The 23,394-nt window shown below is 42.2% G+C and overlaps 1 protein-coding gene across 2 annotated transcripts in view; it reads right to left on the reverse strand.

The window, feature by feature from the left end:
• IFT140 (intraflagellar transport 140) overlaps positions 1–23,394 on the reverse strand; it is a 105,312-nt gene that overhangs the window by 75,226 nt on the left and 6,692 nt on the right. For both annotated transcript variants that reach the window (XM_072982932.2, XM_072982933.2), the window contains exons 5-16: positions 22,922–23,064; positions 21,447–21,619; positions 20,377–20,468; positions 18,368–18,474; positions 16,040–16,188; positions 10,473–10,676; positions 9,308–9,380; positions 8,433–8,524; positions 7,772–7,899; positions 5,571–5,688; positions 2,003–2,133; positions 976–1,126 (exon numbers count right to left, since the gene is read on the reverse strand). In XM_072982932.2, coding sequence (XP_072839033.2) covers positions 976–1,126; positions 2,003–2,133; positions 5,571–5,688; positions 7,772–7,899; positions 8,433–8,524; positions 9,308–9,380; positions 10,473–10,676; positions 16,040–16,188; positions 18,368–18,474; positions 20,377–20,468; positions 21,447–21,619; positions 22,922–23,064 — 1,561 coding nt within the window. The remainder of the gene's footprint in view (positions 1–975; positions 1,127–2,002; positions 2,134–5,570; positions 5,689–7,771; positions 7,900–8,432; positions 8,525–9,307; positions 9,381–10,472; positions 10,677–16,039; positions 16,189–18,367; positions 18,475–20,376; positions 20,469–21,446; positions 21,620–22,921; positions 23,065–23,394) is intronic.

The raw sequence follows: 23,394 nt of genomic DNA on the forward strand, positions 1-23,394 counted from the left end.
AAGAAAGGAAACAGTGGGAGAGAGGACACCGTCCCATACAGAACCAGATCACAGGTCCATCCAGCCATATGTTGCTGACAAGGCCTGGAAATAGCTTTGTAGGGTTACAAATGCAGGTTTTCTGTACCCCAGCTGCTTGTACCTGTGACTGAACCTGAGTCTTCCACAAGCAATTCAGGTGTCACACCAGTAACTACATTCCTTCTTAATGATGCTGCTTAATCTGATTCCAAAAGATCTCCTGTATGGAGAATTAGCGCAGAGAAATCACCCCAGAGGGAGACCACAGCTGTGATACAAGGATATCTGCAAGCGGGATCTGAAGGCCTTAGGAATAGACCTCAACAGATGGGAAACCCTGACATCTGACCGTTCAGCCTGGAGGCAGGCGTTGCATCACGGCCTCTCCCAATTTGAAGAGACCCTTGTCCAGCAGGCCGAGGCAAAGAGGCAGTCCCGAAACTAGCAATATCAGGGAGCTGGACAGGGGACAGACTGGATTTGTCTCCAATGTGGAAGGCATTGTCACTCTCGAATTGGCCTTCTCAGCCACACTAGACGCTGTTCCAAGTCCTCCATTCAGAGCACGTTACCATAGTCTCTCGAGACTGAAGGATGCCTAATCATCTGGAAGCATCGGGGGTTCTTAGCTATCTGTCATCAGTTGGTCCTCACAAGCCATGATAGTCACTTGAAGAGGAGGGAAGTATTTCACACACCCACAGACACATTTCTGTATTTAGATGACCTCTTCATTTAAAGGGAGGAGTTTCAGTCAATATACAATGTGAGATATCTGAATCCTGACTGAACTCTGTTTCAACTTGGACAGTCAAGATTTAACTGACAGGCACTGACTCTCAGCCTTCTGAATGAGTCTCAAGACTCATAGGACAACCAACCGGAAATCCTAGCTAAACTTCAGTATCAAGAGCCATTCCGTGGACAGTGATAGGAGATGGGAGAAAACTCTACCAGGCTTTCTGATGACTCTTGATTCTTCTCCAGCAACTGCTGACTTGGGTCAGGAACTGTTTCACAGACAAAAAGTCTGGACTCATTTTGATCCCAGAAGTGATTAACAGGGATGCGGCCACATAGCTGCGAATATACAGGGCTGTTCTTCCTGTTGGGACAACACAAACATTAATCCAGAAAATAACAATTTTTAAAACACACCTGTAAATAACACCTGAAAGATAAGGGAACAAAAATAAAATGTGGACCACTGAATTTTCTGGATTGGATATGAAAAATACAATCGCAATTGGCCTCCAGATCAGGCTCTCATGATTAGATTTGGCTACGGATAAAAGTAGCATTTCTGTAACAACACACATTCTTCAGTTTGTTACAGTATTTAGATCATGAATGCATGAGTTGCAGTAGGTGTTCCCTTAGTAGAGTTGGTCATCTTATACATGAAAGAAGTGAGACGTCTCTGGGTTGGAAACAGAGATGAGCACTGCCGCCTAGACTGGACAAATTGTCGAGGGGAACCTTTACCTTTACCTTACCTCCAGAGTCCTAGTCTGTCACTCAATCTCAGTGTTTCCCAACCTGGGGGTCATTTCCCAAGGGGGGGGTGTCACAGGTCGCCTTATATGTATTATAGATCTTGGCAAATAATTTCTTCCTTGATCTTTCAGAGTGGAATATTAAAGTTAGCATGTATGTGTATGAATGAGCAACAGGCCCTTTGGGGAAGAAATAAGCCCCTATTTTCTGAGAAGGAATGGCTTTACCCCATTAAAAATGACTTTTATGCAAACATGATGGGTGGTGTGGTGCAAGGTTACTTAGCTATTATAAACGGGGATTGTAACTCAACCACTGCTCTATCCACTACACGATACTGAGAATTTAAAAAAAAAATTGATAGGCTGTCATATATATAAACTCTTTAATGGGTGGTTTGGAGAGTAAATATATTTTAACAGTCAATGTAAACAATACTTTTAAAATCCAGATCTATGTTGTGCACCTTGAGAAGAATTCTTACCCCTTTGTTTCCTGTCCAAATGAAAGGCTCTCCCTACCGTTCTTCTGCATGCCAGACTGGAAATCAAATAGGGTGACTGTGTCCATTTCAGTGTCATAGAAACAAATCTTGGAATCAAGACTCCCATCAGTCTACACAATATAAATAAGAGGAATTAAAATAGAAAAGGCGATTTACTAATCATAATGCCTATTATGATGAATGATCACTAAAATTAATTTGGATGGACTGAAAATAGCAGAACGGTGTGGCATGAAGTGCAGTTGAGCTATCCACAAGCTCTCGTCTTGTCTTCTACGTGACTTTAATGCAACATGTGGTATAAAACAACATAGCCTTACTAGATTGCAAACACTGAAAATGAGGCAATGTAAGGAAGTTAGTCTTTGTTTCCTAGACTTTCCAAGAAACGAGGTATTAATTATTCCAGCCGGAATTCCGTAGGACCATCCCAAAATTAATTCCACTGTAGAGTCGGCAGTCTATCATTCTGCCCTGCCTCCTCAGGTTGGAAAAATGGTCAGAGTGAGAGAGAAGAGGAAAAAATGTGTGACTGCCCTTAGGTGCACGGTTTTCTTCAAGAATATTTTGTTCTCTAAGGCTTGATTGGCTTCCTTTCCCAGATCTTTGGGTTTAAGAATTCTTAATAGAAGCAGACTCTTTGACAAGAGAGAGAGTGTGTTTTTTTTTCCATAAAAGCAGCATAGAATCATATTGTTGGAGGTGACCACAAGGGTCATCAAGTCCAGTCTCTTAGTAAAGCAGAAAATATACAGCTAAAGCATTCCTGACAGGTGGTTGGTTATCCTACATCCGTTTAAAAATTCCGAATGAAACAGAGTCCATCTTCTTCTGAGGTAATTGGCAAATGTACTGGTTCCAGAATTGTTCTGATGATCAACTCTTCAACATGTTCTGTTATAATTTTTGTTAGGATATTAATTCCTGTTTTTTTTTAACCATACAGATGAAAAATGCAAAATGCATGTTATTTTGTTTCTGATTAATTTTGTTCTCTTACTCTATGGTTGCAATGCTGCTACTTACCATAGTAATTCACACTAAAGTAGGCCCATTCGATCACTGAGGATTTGGTGAGATAATGCCACTGATTCAAATGAACCTATTCTAGTTGTGACTTACTACACTAAAGTAACTCATAACTAGAGCAGAAATGTTACTTCATGAGCATGATGAGTTTTGTCATATTCTATGGGGCTTGCTTTCTAATTACTCAATGCAACATAAAGTAACACATCTAAATGTAATACTATTAGGAATCTGAATGGATAGTATAAACTTGGGCCTGGTTCTGAACTGAGAGTGTGGGCAGAATCACCAAAAAACTGTCTGAGTTTTGAAAATGTCCACCCAGGTGTATCCCTGGCTGAAACCAACAGCTATGCAGAAGAAAAGAGTACAATTCCAGGATATTGCTAGATTTCCACCTGAACCATATCAATGATTAAGGTGAATCCTCTGATACTTCTAGGAGGTAAAATAGTCTCTCTCTTTTTTGCCCCTAGATCAGTGGTGTCGAACTTTGGGCCTCCAGATGTTCTTGGACTTCAACTCCCAGAAATCCTGGCCAGCAGAGGTGGTGGTGAAGGCTTCTGGGAGTTGAAGTCCAAGAACATCTGGAGGGCCACAGTTCGACACCACTGCCCTAGATGGTCAAACCAGAATTGCAAGAGATTTCTATCATGCCTCCAACGACAACAGATTTAGTGTGAACTTATCTTATCCTTTGAGTCCTGCAACTATGGTAGGTTCATTTGAAACACTGGAATTTATGGTGGAGTTGACTTGCCAAATCCCCATTCATTAAATGGGCCTATTCTAGTGAGACATACTGTAGAATCATACAATCATAGTTGGAAGAGGTCTATAAGGCCATCAAGACCAGCCCCCTCCTCATTGCAGGAATCCAAATAAAAGTAGATCCGACAGACGGTTGTCCAGTTTTCTCTTGACTGCCTCCAGTGTCGGAGGACTCACCACCTCCCAAGGTAATGGGTTCCAGATCTTCGTTTTCCATACTCCTGAAATTCTTATATAGACACTGAAAAGCGTGTGATGTGTGGTCCACTTTCATTTTTAAGTTTTTATGGAGATTATTATTACTGTGAATAAGCCTTCACTCATAGCCTTTGAGCTTGGGTCTCCCTCTCCATTGCAATTCAATTTGCTGATGAAGTTCTTCATTCTGTGGCCAAACCCATTCCTCCTAGTCCTTGTGATGTACAGCCCATCGCTTCCCGGTAATCCCGGTAATCCATCTTCTAGGAAGCATAGCCAGTGGTCCAAAAATCTGGATGCTTTCTATCAACACCACCTTCTTAGCCTGTAATCCACCCAGAATATTTTCCTTTCCCTTTCTACTCCTTTTCTGAGTAGTGTTAGGATGGATAAGAACACTATCTGGGTCCCAAAGTCATTGAACTTACTTTCCAGACCTTCAAAGTCTGGTGTGATTTCTTCGTAATTCCTACTGGCTGTGTCATTTGTTCCCATGTGGATGAGAAGTAAGGGATATACATCTGTGGGGTTTATGAGCGATAGCAATCCTTCTGTCACATTCCTAATCCATCCTCCACGGATCTTTCTGGCATAATTTACTTTCAATCCCATGCAGTAGGGGAATCTCCCACTGCAACTACTCTTTCCTTCTTCTTTCTATAGGATAGGGGATCAGTGAATCAGGCTGAGCTTCCATCTGTCTCATATCCTCCTAGGGGGTCTTCCTCTGCATCCTATCTGCCAGTTTCCTCTTCAATAACATGAAAAGGATTTTGCAGTTCCATTGGTAAAGAGCATCTTCTCCTTCTTTTGCTCCTAAATGTGATTCTTTTCCATGGCGCTTCCTCCATTATGTTTGTTGTCTCTTCAGCATTCTCCTCCTCTGCTTTGTCTTGCTGTTCTTCCACCTCCAGTGTCTCTCTTGGCTGCTGCTGCTGCTGCTCGAGAGTTCTGACTATGACTCTTCAGCTTCTCTCATAGCCTTAAGCATGGCCACACAATGCTCCAGTTCTTTTGCTCTTTCTTCCAACAGTGCTACCAGTTTGTACTTGCTGTATGTATATACTGTGCCATTCTCAGGCATGAAGACAGACAATGCACACAATTTGCAGGTCACCACCACGGAAGTGTCTCTTACCTCCATATTCCCTGTTACCTTTTTACTTTCTTCTGCATTGAGCAAGTCCAACCCCTTGCTCAATGCAGGAATACAAATCAAAGGATACCTGCCAGGTGGTTGTTCAAGAGAAACTTAAGACAACCACCTGCCAGATATCCTTTGATTTGTATTCCTGCATCGAGCAGAGAGTTGGATCTGATGGCCTTATAGGCCCCTTCCAGCTTCACTATTCCTGGCAAAGTTTTAAATGAGTTTCCAGCTGTAGCCTTACTTCAAGAATAAGTGAAAATCAGGGTATGAAACCAAACACTCATTCATGTAGTGCCAAGCCATCTCAACACAGTCAGGATTTACTCCAGCAAAGATACAACCTCAGTCTGGACATCTCATTCAGATCTCAGTACCAAGAAAAATGGAGTCAAGACTCACCTTGTTCATGAGGATGCTAACTTGATTGCCACTTGCATTGCACTTTACAGAGGCAATCCCAACAGCGCCTGGAACCAAGTCAGCCAGTGCCTTGCTGCCGATGTGTACTTTTGCCTCTCTGTGGAAAGAGGAGGCACTTAGGATAGGTTGAACAATGTATTCTTCAAAACAGCCCCCCCCCCAGGTCTTGTCAGTTATAATAAAATCCCTTAGTACCTAATGTGAACATTCACTGTGATGTAGCTGATCAAGTGATGGAGTCAGGAGACCTGGGTTCAAATCTCCACTCAGCCATAGAAACTTCTGGTAGGGGTGCAGTTAAGCATCACACTTACCTTGAAACCCGTATTAGGGCAATTCCAAGTAGAAAGCACATCACACATAGTATCCAAGGTGACATTAAGATTTCTGTTTTTAACAAGGCTGAATATGAAAATATAAGAATCTGGTCTATTGGATCTAACACTCTATTTACATTGGGTCAACCAGATGCCTCTGGGAAGCCTACCAGCAGGACAGGAATACCACTGCACTCTCTGCCTTATTTTCCCCAGTAAATGAAGGACAGAGGCATCCTGCCTTTGACACTAGAGGTAAAATATAGCCATCCTGCCTAGGAACCACTGATGGTCATAGCATCCATGATTCTATTAATTCCTAATGGGCAGAGAATCCCAGTTACAAGGAGTGTGAAGAGGCACTTTCTTCTTAATCATTCTAGCTCACTGTAGGGCCACTTCATACCTTCTGCCCAACATGGTGTGTATCCTCAAGTTTTCTCTCTCTTTCTTGAACACAGAAGCAGTCAAAAGACACACACTGGTTTACTAAGGCTAACTGCAGAGTCCCACTCTGTCGGTACATGATAAAAGCAGTACAATGCAGTACCCACATGTGTGCACAAGTGATTAAGATCCACACAATAAATAAGCAACCAGCAGCGAAGTATAAAGGCCTACACATGATCTGTAGTGATATTAGATTGTACCATATCAGAGGGAACGGCAAGTTTTTTTTCTTCCCACACAAATTATGGCACACCAAATCTATGCTAGCAACAGCACCCTTTTCAATTTCTACAAGATAGCTACAGAAGAGATTTTACAAAATACATGGCACAATGTGTAAAATTACTAGTTTTGGATAGCAGTCTGGCACACCTTTGGAGTACCAAATAGTGTGAAATTAATGGCATCTACAAAATTTCTACATACTGAATAATGTCTGGAAATTACTGTACTGAGTTCCACAGATCTGGGACCAAACCCATATTTTAGGTCTCTTTTAAGCACATACTCTGAGTCTACAGCATTATCTCAGTCAAATTCTCATACCAAGTTATGTATCGTAAGAAACCCAGGTTTGTTTTGTTTTTTAATAAACAGCAAGTCTCTTCAGCATTGCAAAGAAAACTGAGGAACTGAACAGAGAACATGTCATGGATATTTTTAAATGAGGGAAGTCTTGCCTTCTTCTTTCTCTCTATGTCTTACTAGTTTATCCTTTATGGCAATAGTGCACTTATTTTGCCCTCCTTTCCCCCCACTTCAGTTCTAGTCATAGAACTATAATGCCAAAAAAAGGAGTATCAATAACATAGTGACCTAAACCAGTAAGTACTCATCTGACATTCAAAATCTGATTTTTTAAAAAATTACAGGTTTAAGCTGGCATTTCCCCAGATGCAGATGTAATTATGCAGATTGAAATATAGTACCTGCTGAAATCAAATGGAGCAAGTCAGCTATAACTAATTTAAGTCCCATTTATTTCAATATGTCTATTCTAAGCATGACAAAATCTGGATCCAGTCCCCCAACTTGGAAAACTGGACCAGCCATACTCCTAACAGTCTTCCCCAAGAAATAAAAATAGCAGTGTTCCACCCAATAAGAACCTTGAATTTTGAAACCTGGATGGAATATCTTGTCTAATCCTAAATTCCCATCCTCTCTGTCCTTGTTTCTTGATTCCACCTGTTCCATTTCTCGTTTTCTTTTCTTTCTTTCTCTGACCCTCTCTTTCACTTCATCTACGTAGAATTACTGAGTTTTCATGGGACTTGGGTTTTATATCTCAGGGCAAAAGTGGTGGTCTTGTTCAGTTTGCATCGCTGTATTAAAACAACAACATGCTTTAAGTTTAAAACAGAATTAATCACAATCAAATATCACTAAATTGTAGTAGATTCTTGTCTATACCTGCGAGAAAGATCAAAAATTTTAAAGTGGGCCAGGTCTGTTCCCACGGTCAAGAAATTCCCACAGACATCCAAGAGGCATGGATTCCCTTCGGATTCGGAAAACACCAGCAGCTGCTTAACAGTGCCCTGGGGAAGAAGAAGTGCAAACCCGTTAAAACACTTGGATCTCTCCTTCATTGTTATGTTACCGCAAAGACCACTTGATCCTGCGCTACCACACAGCAAATAACCAACAGCATTATATTGAGAAGCTGCAAACAGTTAGGGAATTAAAAGATTTTAAAAGAAAAATAAATTCGATGCGGGGGGGTGTCTTTATACAATTAGTTCTACAAATCTGGAACTTTAACACAGCATATTCGCTTAATATTCTTCTTGCTTGACAAGGCATGTCCCCAAATGAGAGAAAAATAGGAAGGGAGCAGTGTGGGGCCTCTGCTTTCTATATGGAGGGGGAGTGTCATATCTCTGTCTAGGATTTAGCTGTCAGATGTGCAAATCTGGTCTTCTCATACTCCTTTGGAACCTTGCATGCTTACAAGAAGGATTTCAAAATGTTTTAGCCACTATTGTTACTGATCCAATTTGTTTGGTAAGATTGCCTCTAATTTTGCTGAGTGTCACCTTCAATCATCCTCACACAAAGTCTGTTTGCTTACTTGCCAGGTGCGAACCTGAACCCGATTTGGCTCAACCGTGTAAATGTTTTCTTCGTGCATAGCCAACAAAGGGGACTCGCAGGCAAAAGATCCTGTAACCATATACAGAAGAATTTCAGTCTTAACACACTTGACACATTGAACTAAACATTATGTCCAGATAGTTTACAAAGTACTTGTTCCCTTAAGTAGTTTCTAGGACACAGAAAATGTGGATACTTCCCACTTTTTATTGATACTGATTTTTCTATTAGTCCCTATAGCACATATCACATTCAAGTACATACAATTCTATTACAATACATTTTAAAAGAAGAATTAAGCATGTACTACCGAAAGCCTGCACACTTGCCAAGACTCTTCCTATTTGCCATATTAAGTAAAGAATCTTTAAATGTTGAGTCAGGAAAAATATTGGCTCCCTTTCAGAGTTGTGTCGAGAGGCTGCTGCCTCTCAAAATGGCTGATGCCTCTCTGCTCGTTCCCGACTTTTAGCTGTTTGGTGCTCTGCTCACACAGAGTCCAGCTGTTCCGGGGCTACCAAGGCACTGTGAGGAGCAGGGCTTGGTCTACTGTACCTGGTGACTTTTTTCCCTATAGGAACGCATTAATTAAATTTCAATGCATTCCGATGGGAAACCCGCCTCGCAAAATGTATTGCGAGGCATCCAAAGCTCACAAGACCCGTTCGTCTTGCGAGTTTTTCATCCCACGAGGCATTTGTCTTGCGAGGCACCACTGTAATAATAATGAAGCCCCACATAAGAATAGAGAAAGAGGTAACAATTGTAGCACTGTAAAGAGAGTAAGCTAGTAGCAATGTGTATTTTTACCCAACATGGACACCCAAGTCACTCTATGTTTATTCCTCTCACCTGGACATCGCAAGGCGGTACCCAAGAGTTGAAAGACAACAACTTGTTTTCCACTCCAGAATGCTACAGCATCCTAAGGATTTAAAAAAAAAACCCCACCCCAAATTAGTGTTTTCAAAATACATAAAAATGCTCCAGAGTGTGCATCTACACACAACCATCTCTCAGTCAAACTGCTTGTTACAACTACTATTAGACGTGGGATATCCGTATTTGTCTCCCAGAGGAGATGAATAGGAATATTGGCACCACAGGTGCCTGGGCCGTTTGGACCCTCCCCTGACGACTAGCCAGTCCACTTACCGCTTATGGTGTGACACAGGTGGCCATTGTCGTTCATGATGCTCCAACTGCAGAAGTAGCCTGGCCGGCACTTCCCCACCTCCCTGCACAGCCGATCACTCTGGCAAGGGGGTGGAATGACAAGTCTCTCCACTCAGCTGCTGCTTCCATGACTGGAGCATAGCGAACAACAATGGCCACACATGCCGCACAGCGAGCAGTAGGTGGACTCGCTGGGAGGGGGAGGGTCCAAACAGCCCAGGCACCAGTGGTGCCGACATTCATATTTGTCACCCTTTGGAGATGAGTACAAATATCCGATGTCTACTTACTATCTAGTGTGTAGTTTAAACCTCCTGGTTTCCTTTAATAACAATGAGGGCTTGAATGTGTGTGTGGAGGCTGGAACATGAAACATGGGCAGGTTTCTCCCCTACTTCAAAAACATTCCTTCCCGCATGGTTATGGGCTTTTCATTGGCACAGACATAAGAGTTCTTGTATTATCTGCAGCCATATAGAGAGAGCACTTATCCGTGAATGGTTGGAACTGAGGAATTCATGATTATTCAACTGGTTTAAGTGGGTTTACTTGAAATATGGGACGACTAGTGTGGTGTAGTGGATAGAGTGGCAGATTAGGTCTCAGGAGGCCTGGTTTTGAATCAGCCACGGAGGCTCACTGGGGGTGTGGAACTGGTGAAGCCACTCCTTAAATATTGTATTTACCTTGAAAGCCCTATTATGGTTGCTGCAAGTCGGTTCAGACTTGACAGTACATAACAGCTAGGTATGACTAAGTCTGCATCCAACTGAAATTGTTTTGCATCCTCTACCCCAAAATCATTCTGGTCAATATATCTATTGGTTGTGATACAAATTACCTTAGTAGTAAAGACTCCTTTCACGTGCATGTCAATGCGGAGGTTGTCAGTTATCTTGGTGCTGAAGAAGGTGACGTTGAACAGGTTTGGTGAAACTTGTACCACTGCTGTTTGCTTGCTGAAGTGAGAAGACATGGCCTGCTCACTAAGAATGGCCACAGAGCTGGTTGTGTTTACAGCCAGCAAATTCTTCTTGGAGCCCCACTGGGAATAACATGAGGAAACAAAAATTAAGAACAACTAAAACCCAGATCAATGACAGTTCGCATGCAGTCCATCCATTTTTTTTGGACCACCAATCACTGCTTCTAGCTACTTTTGAAAAAAAAGGTAAACAACAAGAGTTGTTTACTTGAAATAAAAGTTCTGCTTGGCTTCCTGGAACACACATCTGCTTGCTAATGAGGTAGGAAGGGGCATGTTTTCCAATTTTACAAAAATACCTTAAAGGCAAACAGGGCTTTCTTTACTATTTTGTCACAGTGGCGGGAGAGGGAGGGGATTTGGGGGCATCAGCTGTGTTGCTGTGTGGTCCTTTGCCCCCAGAAGTTGCTCACATCTGATAGAAAGATTACGTTTCAACAGAAAGTGAACACAATGCTTTTCAACAAGGAAACTGAATCATGAAATCGAAATAGTAGCCTCTACTGTGCAAGTACTTAAGAGCTCATGTAGCACTTAAACATTCCATAAACACTCATTCCTGTGCTTCTACAAAAGTTTGCATGTACTGTTTGTTCATCATCTTTAAATTTAAAGTAATTGCTTTTTCCCCATACAGTACTCTAGAACAGTATAAAACAACTCTTTGGAAACCAACCCTTTTTTTACAGCTGATTTCCATTCACCTAGTCTTTTCTTCTAAATGCTACAATGGTTAAAATCCAGTAGTAAGTTACAAGTAGAGTAGATCTATTAAACCAATGGAACTTACATATGGAATAGACTCATTAAATCCCCACTGATTCAGTGGGCCTACCCTAGCCGTGATTGATTACTGCATTTCAGCCACTGTTTGATCTCAATTCCCAAACAGTTGGGTATTTAAATTTTAAATCAGTCCACTTAACAACAAAAAGGATGACAGCTATCAAATGTGATATTCTGAGACAGTGCAGAAGTAAGACTATTAAGTAAACCCGCTAGAGTACAGTCGTGCCCCGCTTTACGATTACTCCGTTTAACAACGAATCTGCTTGACGGTGAGGTTTTTGCAATCGCTTTTGTGATTGCAAAATGATGGTTTGAATGGGGTTTTCCCGCTTTGCAATGATCGGTTCCCTGCTTCGGGAACCGATTTTCGCTTTACAACGATCAAAACAGTTGATCGTCGGGTTTTCAAAATGGCTCCCCGCTGTGTTTAGGAGCCATTTTTCGCTTTACAGGCACCCGAAAATGGCCGCCCCTATGGAGGATCTTCGCTGGACTGTGAGTTTTCAACCCACTGGAACGCATTGAGGGGTTTCAGTGGGTTTTTTAGTTTTGTTTGACGATGTTTTCGCTCTATGGCGATTTTGCTGGAACGAATTAACGTCGTCAAGCGAGGCACCACTGTATTGTGAAGCAGATTTACTTTTCCTTAAAAGCCCCAACTCACAAAATCACCTTATGGCACTTTCCACAGGGATACAAAATCAAGCGCCAATAACAAATTTTACTAAGACAACAAAGAGTTCTTGCTACACCTTAAAGACTAACCAGTTTTATTTGGTGTAAACCAGAAATTTTATTTGGTGTAAACCAGAATTTAATAATCCCTTTTATAAATCTCATATCACATGTCAACTTGTCATTAACTGCTATTTCCCAGATCTCATTTTTTTTCTGTTTACCTGCTGTGTTTTGTATAAACTTTCAGAGTCACTGAACCTGTGAATCACCTCAATTTATCTCTCCTCACACCCCCTCACTCACTGGGGCAAATACTGATGCATGGTGGAAAAGTTGGGGAAGAATGCCCTCTGGTGGAGCACCTTACCTATTTCATATCGTGCAAAATCCAAAGAAACAAAAGGAAACAGACAAAAACATGTGGCACCTTAAAGGCTAACTATTATATTTTAATGTGAGGTTTCTTGGACAAATCCACTTCATCAGATGATGGTAAAAAAAATGACATATGGGAAAAATAACGAAGTGGACTTGTTCTACGAAAGCTCACCTTAAAATATAATAGGCTCGAAGGTGCCACATGTTTCTGTCTCATCCTGTTCTGTTTCATTTTGTTTCTTTGGATTTTGCCCGATATGTTTGCACAGACTAACATGGCTACCTGTTCAAAAACTTAACTATTTCAGACATGGTTAGTGTGTAGCAGAAGGAAAGAGTGCAGTAAAAATATCTTTTTTTTTTTACTCTTGTAGTAAAATTGGGCCCCATCTTTTAATGTATTTATATTTTCATTTATTATAGATGTATTTTTGTTTTTTGTATAAACCAGCCAGAGCAGACATGTTTTATATGGGTGGTATATAAGTCTAATACCCTGTTTCCCCGAAAATAAGACCTAATATGATTTTTCAGGAGGCTCATAATATAAGCCCTACCCAGTGACAGATTTTACTTTCTTGGGCTCCATGTTCACTGTAGATGGGAACAGCAGCCACGAAATTAAAAGACGCCTGCTTCTTGGGGGGGAAAGCGATGACAAACCTTGATAGCATCTTAAAAAGCAGAGACATCACCTTGCCAACAAAAGTCTGCATAGTCAAAGCTATGGTTTTTCCAGTAGCGATGTATGGAAGTGAGAGCTGGACCATGAAGAAGGCTGACCACCGAAGAATCTATGCTTTTGAATTGTGGTGCTGGAGGAGACTCCTGAGAGTCCCCTGGACTGCAAGGAGAACAAACCTATCCATTTTGAAGGAAATCAACCCTGAGTGCTCACTGGAAGGACAGATCCTGAAGCTGAGGCTCCAATACTTTGGCCATCTCATGAGAAGAGAAGACTCCCTGGAAAAGACCCTGATATTGGGAAAGGGTGAAGGCAAGAGGAGAAGGGGATGACAGAGGACGAGATGGATGGACAGTGTCATCGAAGTGACCAACATGAATTTAACCCAACTCTGGGTGGCAGTGGAAGACAGGAGGGCCTGGCTGATCTGGTCCATGGGGTCACAAATAGTCAGACACAGCTAAACAACAAAAGTGAAACCCTGCCCTCCACCATCGTGCGGCAACCTGAAGAAGATGACATGACTGTACAGTATTTGAATAAATATAGATGATTGTACATGGGAAAAAAAACATCTCCAGAAAATAAGCCCTAGTGTGTTTTTTGGAGCAAGAATTAATATAAGACCCTGTCTTATTTTCGGGGAAAGTCAGTAAATATATAAATATGAAGACCACTGATTGACCCTCCAACCTCTTCTCAAAAGCCTTCCCCTACTGAGAGTGTAGGGAAAGATTCAAGACCCCTCTTGGATGCACACCTTAAAATAACAAGGGAGTTTCAGTGTGTCATGGAAGCTCATCACAATGCCATTAGGAGGCCGGGTTCCATCCCTTGACTTCTGGCAGGGTCAGCCCAGGTGGGATGATCAGATAATGAAGGTAAAGTAATGTAAATGGTGTCCAAGGACAGGGAGGGCAGATGAGGGATCATCAGAAATGGAGGCGGTAGGGAGATCCTGGAAGCCTGGACAGCACCATGGGCCATATCAGAGTTTGCAAGGACAAGACCACTGTCAGTATCAAGGCCAATGGAGCAACAGCTGTGGGCTCACTTGAGGGCAGTAATATGCAAGATCCTAAAGAACTGCTAGGTTCCATAGGGGTGGTTGAAGATGATGATCATGATATCAGGTGGCTATACAGCCCTGATAAGGAGGGGTAGAAGGGGTAGAAATGACTAAGATAGTATCATCTCATCCTAAGGAGAGTCAAGTTGGTCATGTTGTGTGGGGCTGTGATGGAGGTGACTGGTGCTTGATAGATTTGGCGAGGGAGGCAGGAGGAGTAAATCTTCCCTCAACTTCCTGTCTTTTAGGTAAAGGTAAAGGTTCCCCTTGACATTCAGTCCAATCGTGTCCGACTCTAGGGCGTGGTGCTCATCCCCGTTTCCAAGCTGTAGAGCCAGCGTTTGTCCATAGACTGTTTCCGCGGTCACATGGCCAGTGCGATTAGACACGGAACGCCGTGACCTTCCCACCAAGGTGGTACCTATTTATCTACTTGCATTTACATGCTTTCGAACTGCTAGCTTGGCAGAGGCTGGAATAAGCAACCGGAGCTCCCTCCGTCATATGGATTCAATCTTACGACTGCTTGGTCTTCTGACCTTGCAGCGCAGAGGCTTCTGTAAAAGACAGGAGACAGCGTCACCATGTCCCCTGTCTCCTGTCTTTTACCCTTTTCCTTTTCCAATGCTGAGTCATCTGAGGACTGCTTGCCCTTGCCAATGTTGGCAGGAATGGTACTAGTCAGGGGCCAGAGGATGAGGATGCAGAAATGGGCACAGTCAGAACGCCAATGGAAAGGGCTGCCATCAGACAGGAAGCTGAAATCATGGCCTTATCAGCCACCACAGGCAGAGATTTGGCAATCAAGGGTGTGTGCATTTACAGATACGATAGGTTACGGTGTAGCCAAAATGTGTGAAGGGAAGACACCCCCTCCCAAATCCCACAAAAGCACTGTTAGCAGAGTATCCTGTTTTTTCTGACTCTTGGGGGGTAAAGGCAGTGCAACACTTGCAGGCTTGATTTCATGACTCTAGCTGAGGCAAAGGAGGACATGGAGTCTTTATCCAACAGCCGGATCTTAATCCCACAATCCACACAGTTCTTAAAAAGTAAGGAAGGTGCCATGTGGCTGGGCAGTGAAGGGTAGTGTACTGCTGGGAAGGGCAGGACTGCGGGTACTGGTAACTAACTGAGTAACATTTTTAAGGATATGAAAAAGCAACGAAAAAGGAACTATGTGCAAATGTGAGAGGTCAGCAGAGGGGAGGTTCCTAAACAGATGCCGCCTGGTTAGTGGATGAAAAGAAACTGAGAGGATTTGAGGGAATGCTAGGAATATGCACATTGGGGAGGGGATAAGCTCTGCCAGACCTCAAGGGTTCATCTTTGGAAGACTCCAGAATATCTTGTGCAATAAAACCCCTACGTGTGATTCCACAGAGACTATGAAGAACAAGCTAGTTGGGTGGTTCACACAGAAAGCAGCCCAGAGCGCATACAGTTCAATTTTGGGAGCTTTCTGTCAGGCATCGCACATCTTAGAGAATTTTCCCACGTATTCCAAGTCAAAGGCAGAGCTGTCAGGAAGGAAGGAACTGACAGAGGAGTCTGATTCAAGGAAATGGCAAAGTTAAAAATAGAAATCAAATAGAATACATAATTGGAAGGGGAAAAAAAAGATATTGCTAATGACCGCACTGTTTCTCTAAGTCCTTTTCTTGTTGGCTTACTTCGGGTTATCAGAGCTCAAAGCAACAGAGCAAGGCAAGGCAGAAGAGAGGACCCTGGGGATGAAATGCAGATGAAATACACCTCTCGCCACACATCCTCTTACACTTGGACGAGTCAAAAAGAAATAGGGTACTTTTCTAATAGCTTTACCTGTACTTGGATTATATTCCCATCAAGCTCAGTAGGTGCTTGAAGCTTCCATCTCTCCTTCTCTTCCAGTGACCATGTGCTTTGGCCAGAGATTGGAACTTTCCTCCACATAGCTATTTTCCCTTTGTCTGTGCCAGCTGATAGAAGACCTATAAAATGTGAAATGTGCCATATTCTTCAGATCAGGTCAGGACTATCACAATATACAGTATATTAATGATCATCATCATAGAACTGCAGAGCTAGGAGGGATCGGATGGATCATCGAGTCCAGCCCCTGTTAAGAGGCACAGTGGGGAATCGAACCTCCAACTTCTAGTTCTGCAGCCAGATGCCTAAACCATTGTGCTATCCAGCAGTACAGTAGGACCTCATTATTCGCAAAATCAGTATCCACTGATTCATTTATCCATGGTCTGAAAACATTAAAAGAAAAATCCTAGAAATGTATACTACCAGAAATCTGGTAGCATGATTTCTATTGGCCAGTTCTGATAACTTCATCTTTAGAAATATATAAGACGAAGTTACCAGAACTGGCCAATAGAAATCATGCTACCGGATTTTTCCGTGTATATGACAATCCTTTTGACTAAAATCTTTAAATTAAAAATTAAGAGTCGTCTTATACACGGAGGTAAGGAGGGGGAGGGATCAAAGCACTTTGATTCCTGCTTTCCCCCTCCACTTTTTGCGAAGAAGGTGGTGGGGAAAAGCACTTTCCATGCAAGGAAGTGGCGGGGGAAAGCACTTTATTCACAAGAAAGTGGAGGGGGAAAGCAGGAATCAAAGTGCTTTGATCCCTGCCTTCCCGTTCCACTTTCTTGCAAAGAAAGAAATTTTGGGTTAGAAAGGGTAGGCATCTTATACATGGGGTAGTCTAATACATGGAAAATACTGTATGTATAGTATTCACTAGAACAGGGGTCTCCGAACTTTTCATTGTGAGGGCCACATCATGTATTTTACACATTTTCAAGGGCCGCCGGAGGGAAGGGGGACCTTCCCTCCGGCGGCCCAGGCGCCCCCCACCCCTGCAATCTTTGCAAAGACAGCGGGGGAGGGGGATCGCTTCTGTCAGACTTCGCTCCTCTTCCTATCCCCGCCCGGGCATAGGAAGAGGAGGGAAGATAGACCCAAGCAATCCCCCATGTATATATGTATCTGCTTGTAAATCATTCCCTAAAGTATATATTTTTGTGATTAACTGCATCCCTCAAACAGATCCCCCAAAAAACCTGATTGAACTGCTGTTTAGTTCTAATTATCGGTTTAATGATTCAGACATACGTGCATACACATAAATACATATACAACATTCCATCATACTACATGCTTCCTAACGTGAACAACAGAAGGAACATATAATGAGTTTATGAAGAAGAACATGTTTCACGTGAACATCTGAGAAGACTTCACTCTCACAAGTCATTCTTTATGCTATGCAAACATAAGTGTAGCTATACCAGAACACAGAGATTAAAGTGTTGTGCCAAGTCCTCACAAAAAACCCACTAGTCAGTTAATTCCTTAGGAGACTGTTGGTCTGAAGTCAATGATGAAGCTGATCAGCCTAAGATTAAAGGTGGGAATGTATTGGGGGATGGTTACTGAGGACATGTAAGATTTGAATGTAATTACAGAAGGACATTCTGGCAATAAACACACAGCAGGAACTCCACAATAAGGAGATCAGAGATAAAACAGCTTTGATAAAGGAAGAAAGGCTTCTGTTTCAGGTGGTATAAAGGGGGTTCTGCCTAAAGTTAGAGTTCAAAAGATGAGGTTTGGGAGACACAAAGCAGCTGGATCATAAGGATCATCAACAGCATAAACAATGAAATCATCAAGAAACAAAACACAAATTTTGACAGACAGGCATGATGGCCATCAAATCTGAAAGGAGGTTGCGGTTTGTCTTCTCTCAGACTGAAAACAGTGCTCAATGGGCACAAGCAGAATAAGGGAGACAAAGAGGGGCTACTGCATAAGATAGGTAAAGAGATAGAACGGGAACATCTGGCTATTTTAAATGAATTGACATTTTTGTGCCCAATTTGGACATTTTCACTTAGTGGTCTCCTCACTTTTGTTGCCAGCAGTTTAGACATTAATGGTTGTGTGTTGCATTATTTTGAGGGGACAGCACATTTACACTGTAATACAAGCTGTATACTCACTGCTTTACTTTGTAACCAAGTGTCATTTCTTCAGTGAAAAGATATACTCAAATATTTATGAAATATGACGGGGTGTACTCACTTCTGTGATATACTGCATATGGAAAATTATTATGCTAAAGATCAATGGCAACAAGATTTTCCTTACCTTTAGCACCACAATAAGATATACAATTGACACACTCGTCTATATCAAATCCAAGCTTCTCATCCAAAGATAGCCCATAATTCTCACCTCGTTCCAAATCCCAGAATCTACAGAGAAAGTAGAGAATCTATATGAAGTTCCATGTGATACAGACTAAAGTGGGGAGAATAAAAATTAAGATAATGCCAAGATTAAGATATTGCCAAGATCGATCCTGCCTATATAATTTCATCTCCTCAATTTCCTTCGTGGTGCAGCTTCTCCTCTCTTGTGGCAATCCCTAAAGTCAAAGAAATCTCACATCACTGAGCACTATCTTAACTAACAGCTCAACAGAAGAGCCATCCAGGAGCACCAAAGCTGGAATACCACACAGTACCCTGTCTTGGACTGACTGCTAAACTTCTATAGAGAGCTATGAGAAACTTGTTGTCTTCTAAATGACACCGGACTGCTACTTTCACCACCATTCACTATTGATTATGCCCCCTAAAGCCAGTGGGAGTTGTGAATGACAACATCCAAAGCAGCGATCCCCAACTTCTCTGATGCCAGGGGCTGGTTTAGTTGAAGACCATTCTCCCAAGGACCTGGGGCAGGTGTGTGTGTTCTTGTTATGCAGTTGGTTGTTGGAGGATAGCTTGGAATTGAGCTCATAAAGGAAATGGCAAGCAGGAGCAGGAGGTGAGCTGCAATTGGCGTTCCGCCTCCTGTTAGATCAGCAGCGGCTTAGAACATAATATGAGTGCAGGCTCCTATTAGATTCTAACGCCACAGGCACAGCTGATGTAGCAGCAGCAGGAGGGGAGTGGGAGCGAAGTTCCACCTCCTGTGTCCCGGTCCTTCCAAGGCCGCCCGGGGGGTTGGGGAACCCCTGATCCAAAGGACCACATGTTCTGCACTCCTGGTAGAAGTCCTTTTCATAATAATGTAACATGAAATTTCCATAGTGAATTTCAAGTCTTCAGAGCCCATTCTCTCAGGTGTCATGCCATCACTAGATGTATCATCCAGTGAGGGGACAACTCAGAGCTTCTTGAGTCCAACCTGGTGAGTGACTGCTCAGTCCAGTAGACCCTGGACCCTAGAAGATCAGAGAGGCCAAATCCACAGAGGACGGTGGACTCTTGGAGGTATGGGAACTTGAAATCCCAGGTGAAGGTGGCTCTGGGGCTGAGTCAAAGGACGTTGGGCTCTTCCAAGACCACGAGTACAACAGGTTGAAGACACAACCCTAGAAAGAGGCTACAAGAAGAAGTCCACAGGAGAAGGGATTCCTCATGAGTAGGGAATTCTTGAGGGAAAGGTCTTCCTCCTGGGAAGACCAGCAGGTCAAACCTTATAGCTGAGCTGGCCAAACAGCTGGAAAAATAACCACCACTGAACTTAAGATGGGGCTTCGTCAGCTCAACTATATGAACTTCAGCTTAGGACTCTGTCTATGTTGGAGGCAATGTTTTTGTTGGTTCTTAACCCAACTTGCCTTGTATCCTGGCCACACTGCTGACTCCTTGCCAGGTATGATGTTTGGAATCTCCCTGTTTGCTTCTTAACTCTTGGACTGGCTTCACTTGGATGGTTTGGGACCTCCTGAGTCTGTTTTACCTCACCAGTTTGCCTGCCCTGGAACTAACAGCACTCTGGGAAGAGAGCACTGGAATCCTAACAAAATATCTGGGCAGTGGGTCAACATTTCTATTCCCATACCTGAGGAGTTTGAAGTAAAGAGAATTCTCAAGATCATCTAGCAAGTTTGTGAAAGTGGTATGATTTGAACTCATAAATTCACATGTTATGCTGTCAGCCAATATCAGTTGTACATATCAGCCATTAAAATTTGGTAAATAGTTTACAGATTGAGAACACCAAAGAGATAAGAATTGGTTATTTATGCCTTTTTGGTCCACAAATCCACAATTTCCCATTATTAATGTTCTAATGAGATTTATCAGGGGGAAGAAATCAACACAAACACTCACATACACTTTCTACTAGGTCAAAATTCTTACCTAAGAAATGGTTCACCTGTTGCAGTAATAAGCAGGCTGTGTTCAATCAAAATGATATCAGCAGGATGACCAATCTTTCCACTCAGCTTCACCTGATGATAAAAGTTATCCCATGAGCAGTCATACTGAGAACAAGGTGTCATCTCTTCTGTATAGTTTGGATCCAATGGATTTGGGTTGGGGCAATAATATACAGTGAGACACACCTTAGTTACATCACGTTTGGATTACTGCAACACATTCTTCATGGGGATGCCTCTGAAAGCTGCTTGGAAACTTTCGTAGGTGCAAAATGCTGAAGCTAGATTGCTGACTTGAGTTGGTTACAAGGAGCACAGAACTTCCCTGTTACAGCAGCTTCACTGGCTACTGGTTTGTTTCTGAACCCAGTTCAAAGTACTGGTTGTGACCTATAAAGCCCCATTATGGCTTGGGTCTAGATTATCTAACAGACCCTATCTTCCCATGCAACCTTCCTTAGATTTTAAGATTTGGTGAGGCCTTCCTCTAAATCCCATCACCCTGATAAGGGACACCTAACGAGGTGTTCATCATACAAATGACTGTTCCTTCCCCTGATTTTGGTAGACAAGCTTCTGAGACCAGGGCATTTGAAACATATTTCTCCGCCCACTTCCCTATGTTAAATGGGCAGGGAGGCAGGGGAGAACAATCACCACCATCACCCTACTCCAGGAAGGAGAAACTGTTGTGTGCTTTAGTGGCACAAAGGTTTTCCTCTAACTAGGTTGGCATATGATCATCTTTATAAGACAAGTTTCTCCTAGAAAGCAGGTTTGTAAATGCGGGATGCTTTATGTAGTTTCCTTCTTCATGGCATCCACTACTGTAGAAAGCCTTAGTAAAGTAACTAATCCTGGCAGATGGTTCAACAAGCAAATAATAAAAGTCATTGTGAGATATTTGCTAATTCATGATATGGAACTTTTAGTTTTAGTTTTGTGAAGCAACAATAGCAACAGTCCTCAGGACTCCTTCTCTGCAGGCTACAGACTTGGTAGAATCAAATGTTCTCTTCAGTAAGGTATTAGACGGTCCATATTACTCACCTTCAAGATTTCTTCTGCTTCTCCTTCAAGAGAAATCTTGTGAAGAGATAACAGCAGAGTCTCTGTTATTACTACCAAGACATCCTTTTCCATGAATAGCAGTTTTTGGACTGAGCTCTCTGTGGTCAACGTCTGGCTTGTTTTCCCTCTCTCATTCACATAAAATATAGTTCCTGTAAAGAAACCAAGTCCTGGTGCATATTGATGGCTTATATATAATTCGAGGCTGAAACACGACCCACGCCACCCTCACCTCAAAATAAACCCATCTTAGTAGCAATCCTGTAAAGTTTCTTTCTTAAGAAGTATTTCTGGTTTACCACTAGGTGGAGCGATATACCTCCAAATCAATCTCTGTAAGAGATACCTATTGCGGCACATGATTCATTTTGTTCAAACCTATCCTCAGGAGTCAGTGTATTGGGGTACCTACCTCCAAGTGTGCCAGATTCTAAGAAAAAGACACTTCCATTACAGCTACCTTTCCTCTTCAGGAACAAAATACCAAATAAAGTAAAAGAAGTCTGATTATAGCATGTTCTTGGGAAGAACGCTACATTTCCATCCTAATAATATTCTGCCAGAAATATTATTTCCAGGTTTAATTCTAGCTTTACCACTGCCTTTTATATTTTCACACTGTTATCTCAACACCATTTTGAAATATAGAAAGGAACATGACTTCTACTTTGTACAGATATCATGCCCAAAATTTGTCGCTCAGCATAGGAAAGTTGCAGTTAGAGCAGGCTGATTTGAATCAATGAAAACTATGGAGGAATTGACTCACTAAATCTCCATTGATTCACTGGGACTCCTCTAGTGCAATTTCTATGCTAAGCAACAAGATTTTGGCCCATGGGTCTAAACAAAAGAAGACCAAGGCAGATTTACTGATGAACAGTATTTAAGTACAGTGGTGCCTCGCAAGACAAATGCCTCACAGGACAAAAAACTTGCAAGACAAATGGCTTTGGCAATGGGGTTGATGACTCGCAGGACAAGTGTTTTCCATTTTTTGTTCCTGCCTTATGTTTGCTGATTTTTAAATGTTTTTCTATGACGTTTAAAAAGTTAAAGTTTTTTTATTGAAATTTTAAAAATCATCTGAACAATATGTATGTCTTTAAAGATCACTTAATAAACCCTTTGTAAACCAAATCTGACTTTGTTCTGACTTTTTTTGCCCATAGGAACACATTAATTAGATTTCAATGAATTCCTATGGGAAAACGTATTTCGCAAGACGAATTTTTCACAAGACAACATTAACTGCGGAACAAATTAAATTCCTTTTGCAAGGCACCACTGTATTTCAGCTGCAAAGAGGGAGAAGAGGAACAGTTGATATGAACTGGGCTAGAAAAACAGCATATGCAACCTACAACTTCCCCGTGTTGATCTCTTCCCTGTATCCAGACTGAAGCGACATGACCAGGTATAGGGACCAGAAAATTTTAGCAGTTTGTCCTTACCATCCGTCATGCTGATAAAAAAGGACAGCCCCTCCTGCGGTCCCATTTTGAGAGGCATTCCCATACCGCCTTTCCTCCAGTTAAACATGTCCAAGGCCTTCTCGTCACCACTCACTGCAGCTTTTGCTAGTTGCACTAAGTCCCTGCAGGCAACAAAGGATACATACATTATTTTTGGGGGGCCCTCCTTAGTATAACTTTTTCTCTGGAAGACAATTGATGGAGTCCTTCTACCAGCAAAAATAGAAATAGTGAAAAAGTCTGACTCCAGGCGTGGAACAGAAACCCTAATATTATCGCAAACAGAATTAAGAGAACAGCAGCAGTTAAGGGAAGAACTGAATGTGAGATGTGGCAAAGATGAACAATACACACTCATTTAGACAGAAAATTAGGGTTGTGCTGAACCTTCTGCCCATGGGAGGGGCATTCATAGTGGGGGTGTATGGCAGCAGTACCTTACCCACTCTGTT

This window comes from Pogona vitticeps, chromosome 13 (genome assembly GCF_051106095.1).
Source record: "Pogona vitticeps strain Pit_001003342236 chromosome 13, PviZW2.1, whole genome shotgun sequence".
Taxonomy (NCBI): domain Eukaryota; kingdom Metazoa; phylum Chordata; class Lepidosauria; order Squamata; family Agamidae; genus Pogona; species Pogona vitticeps.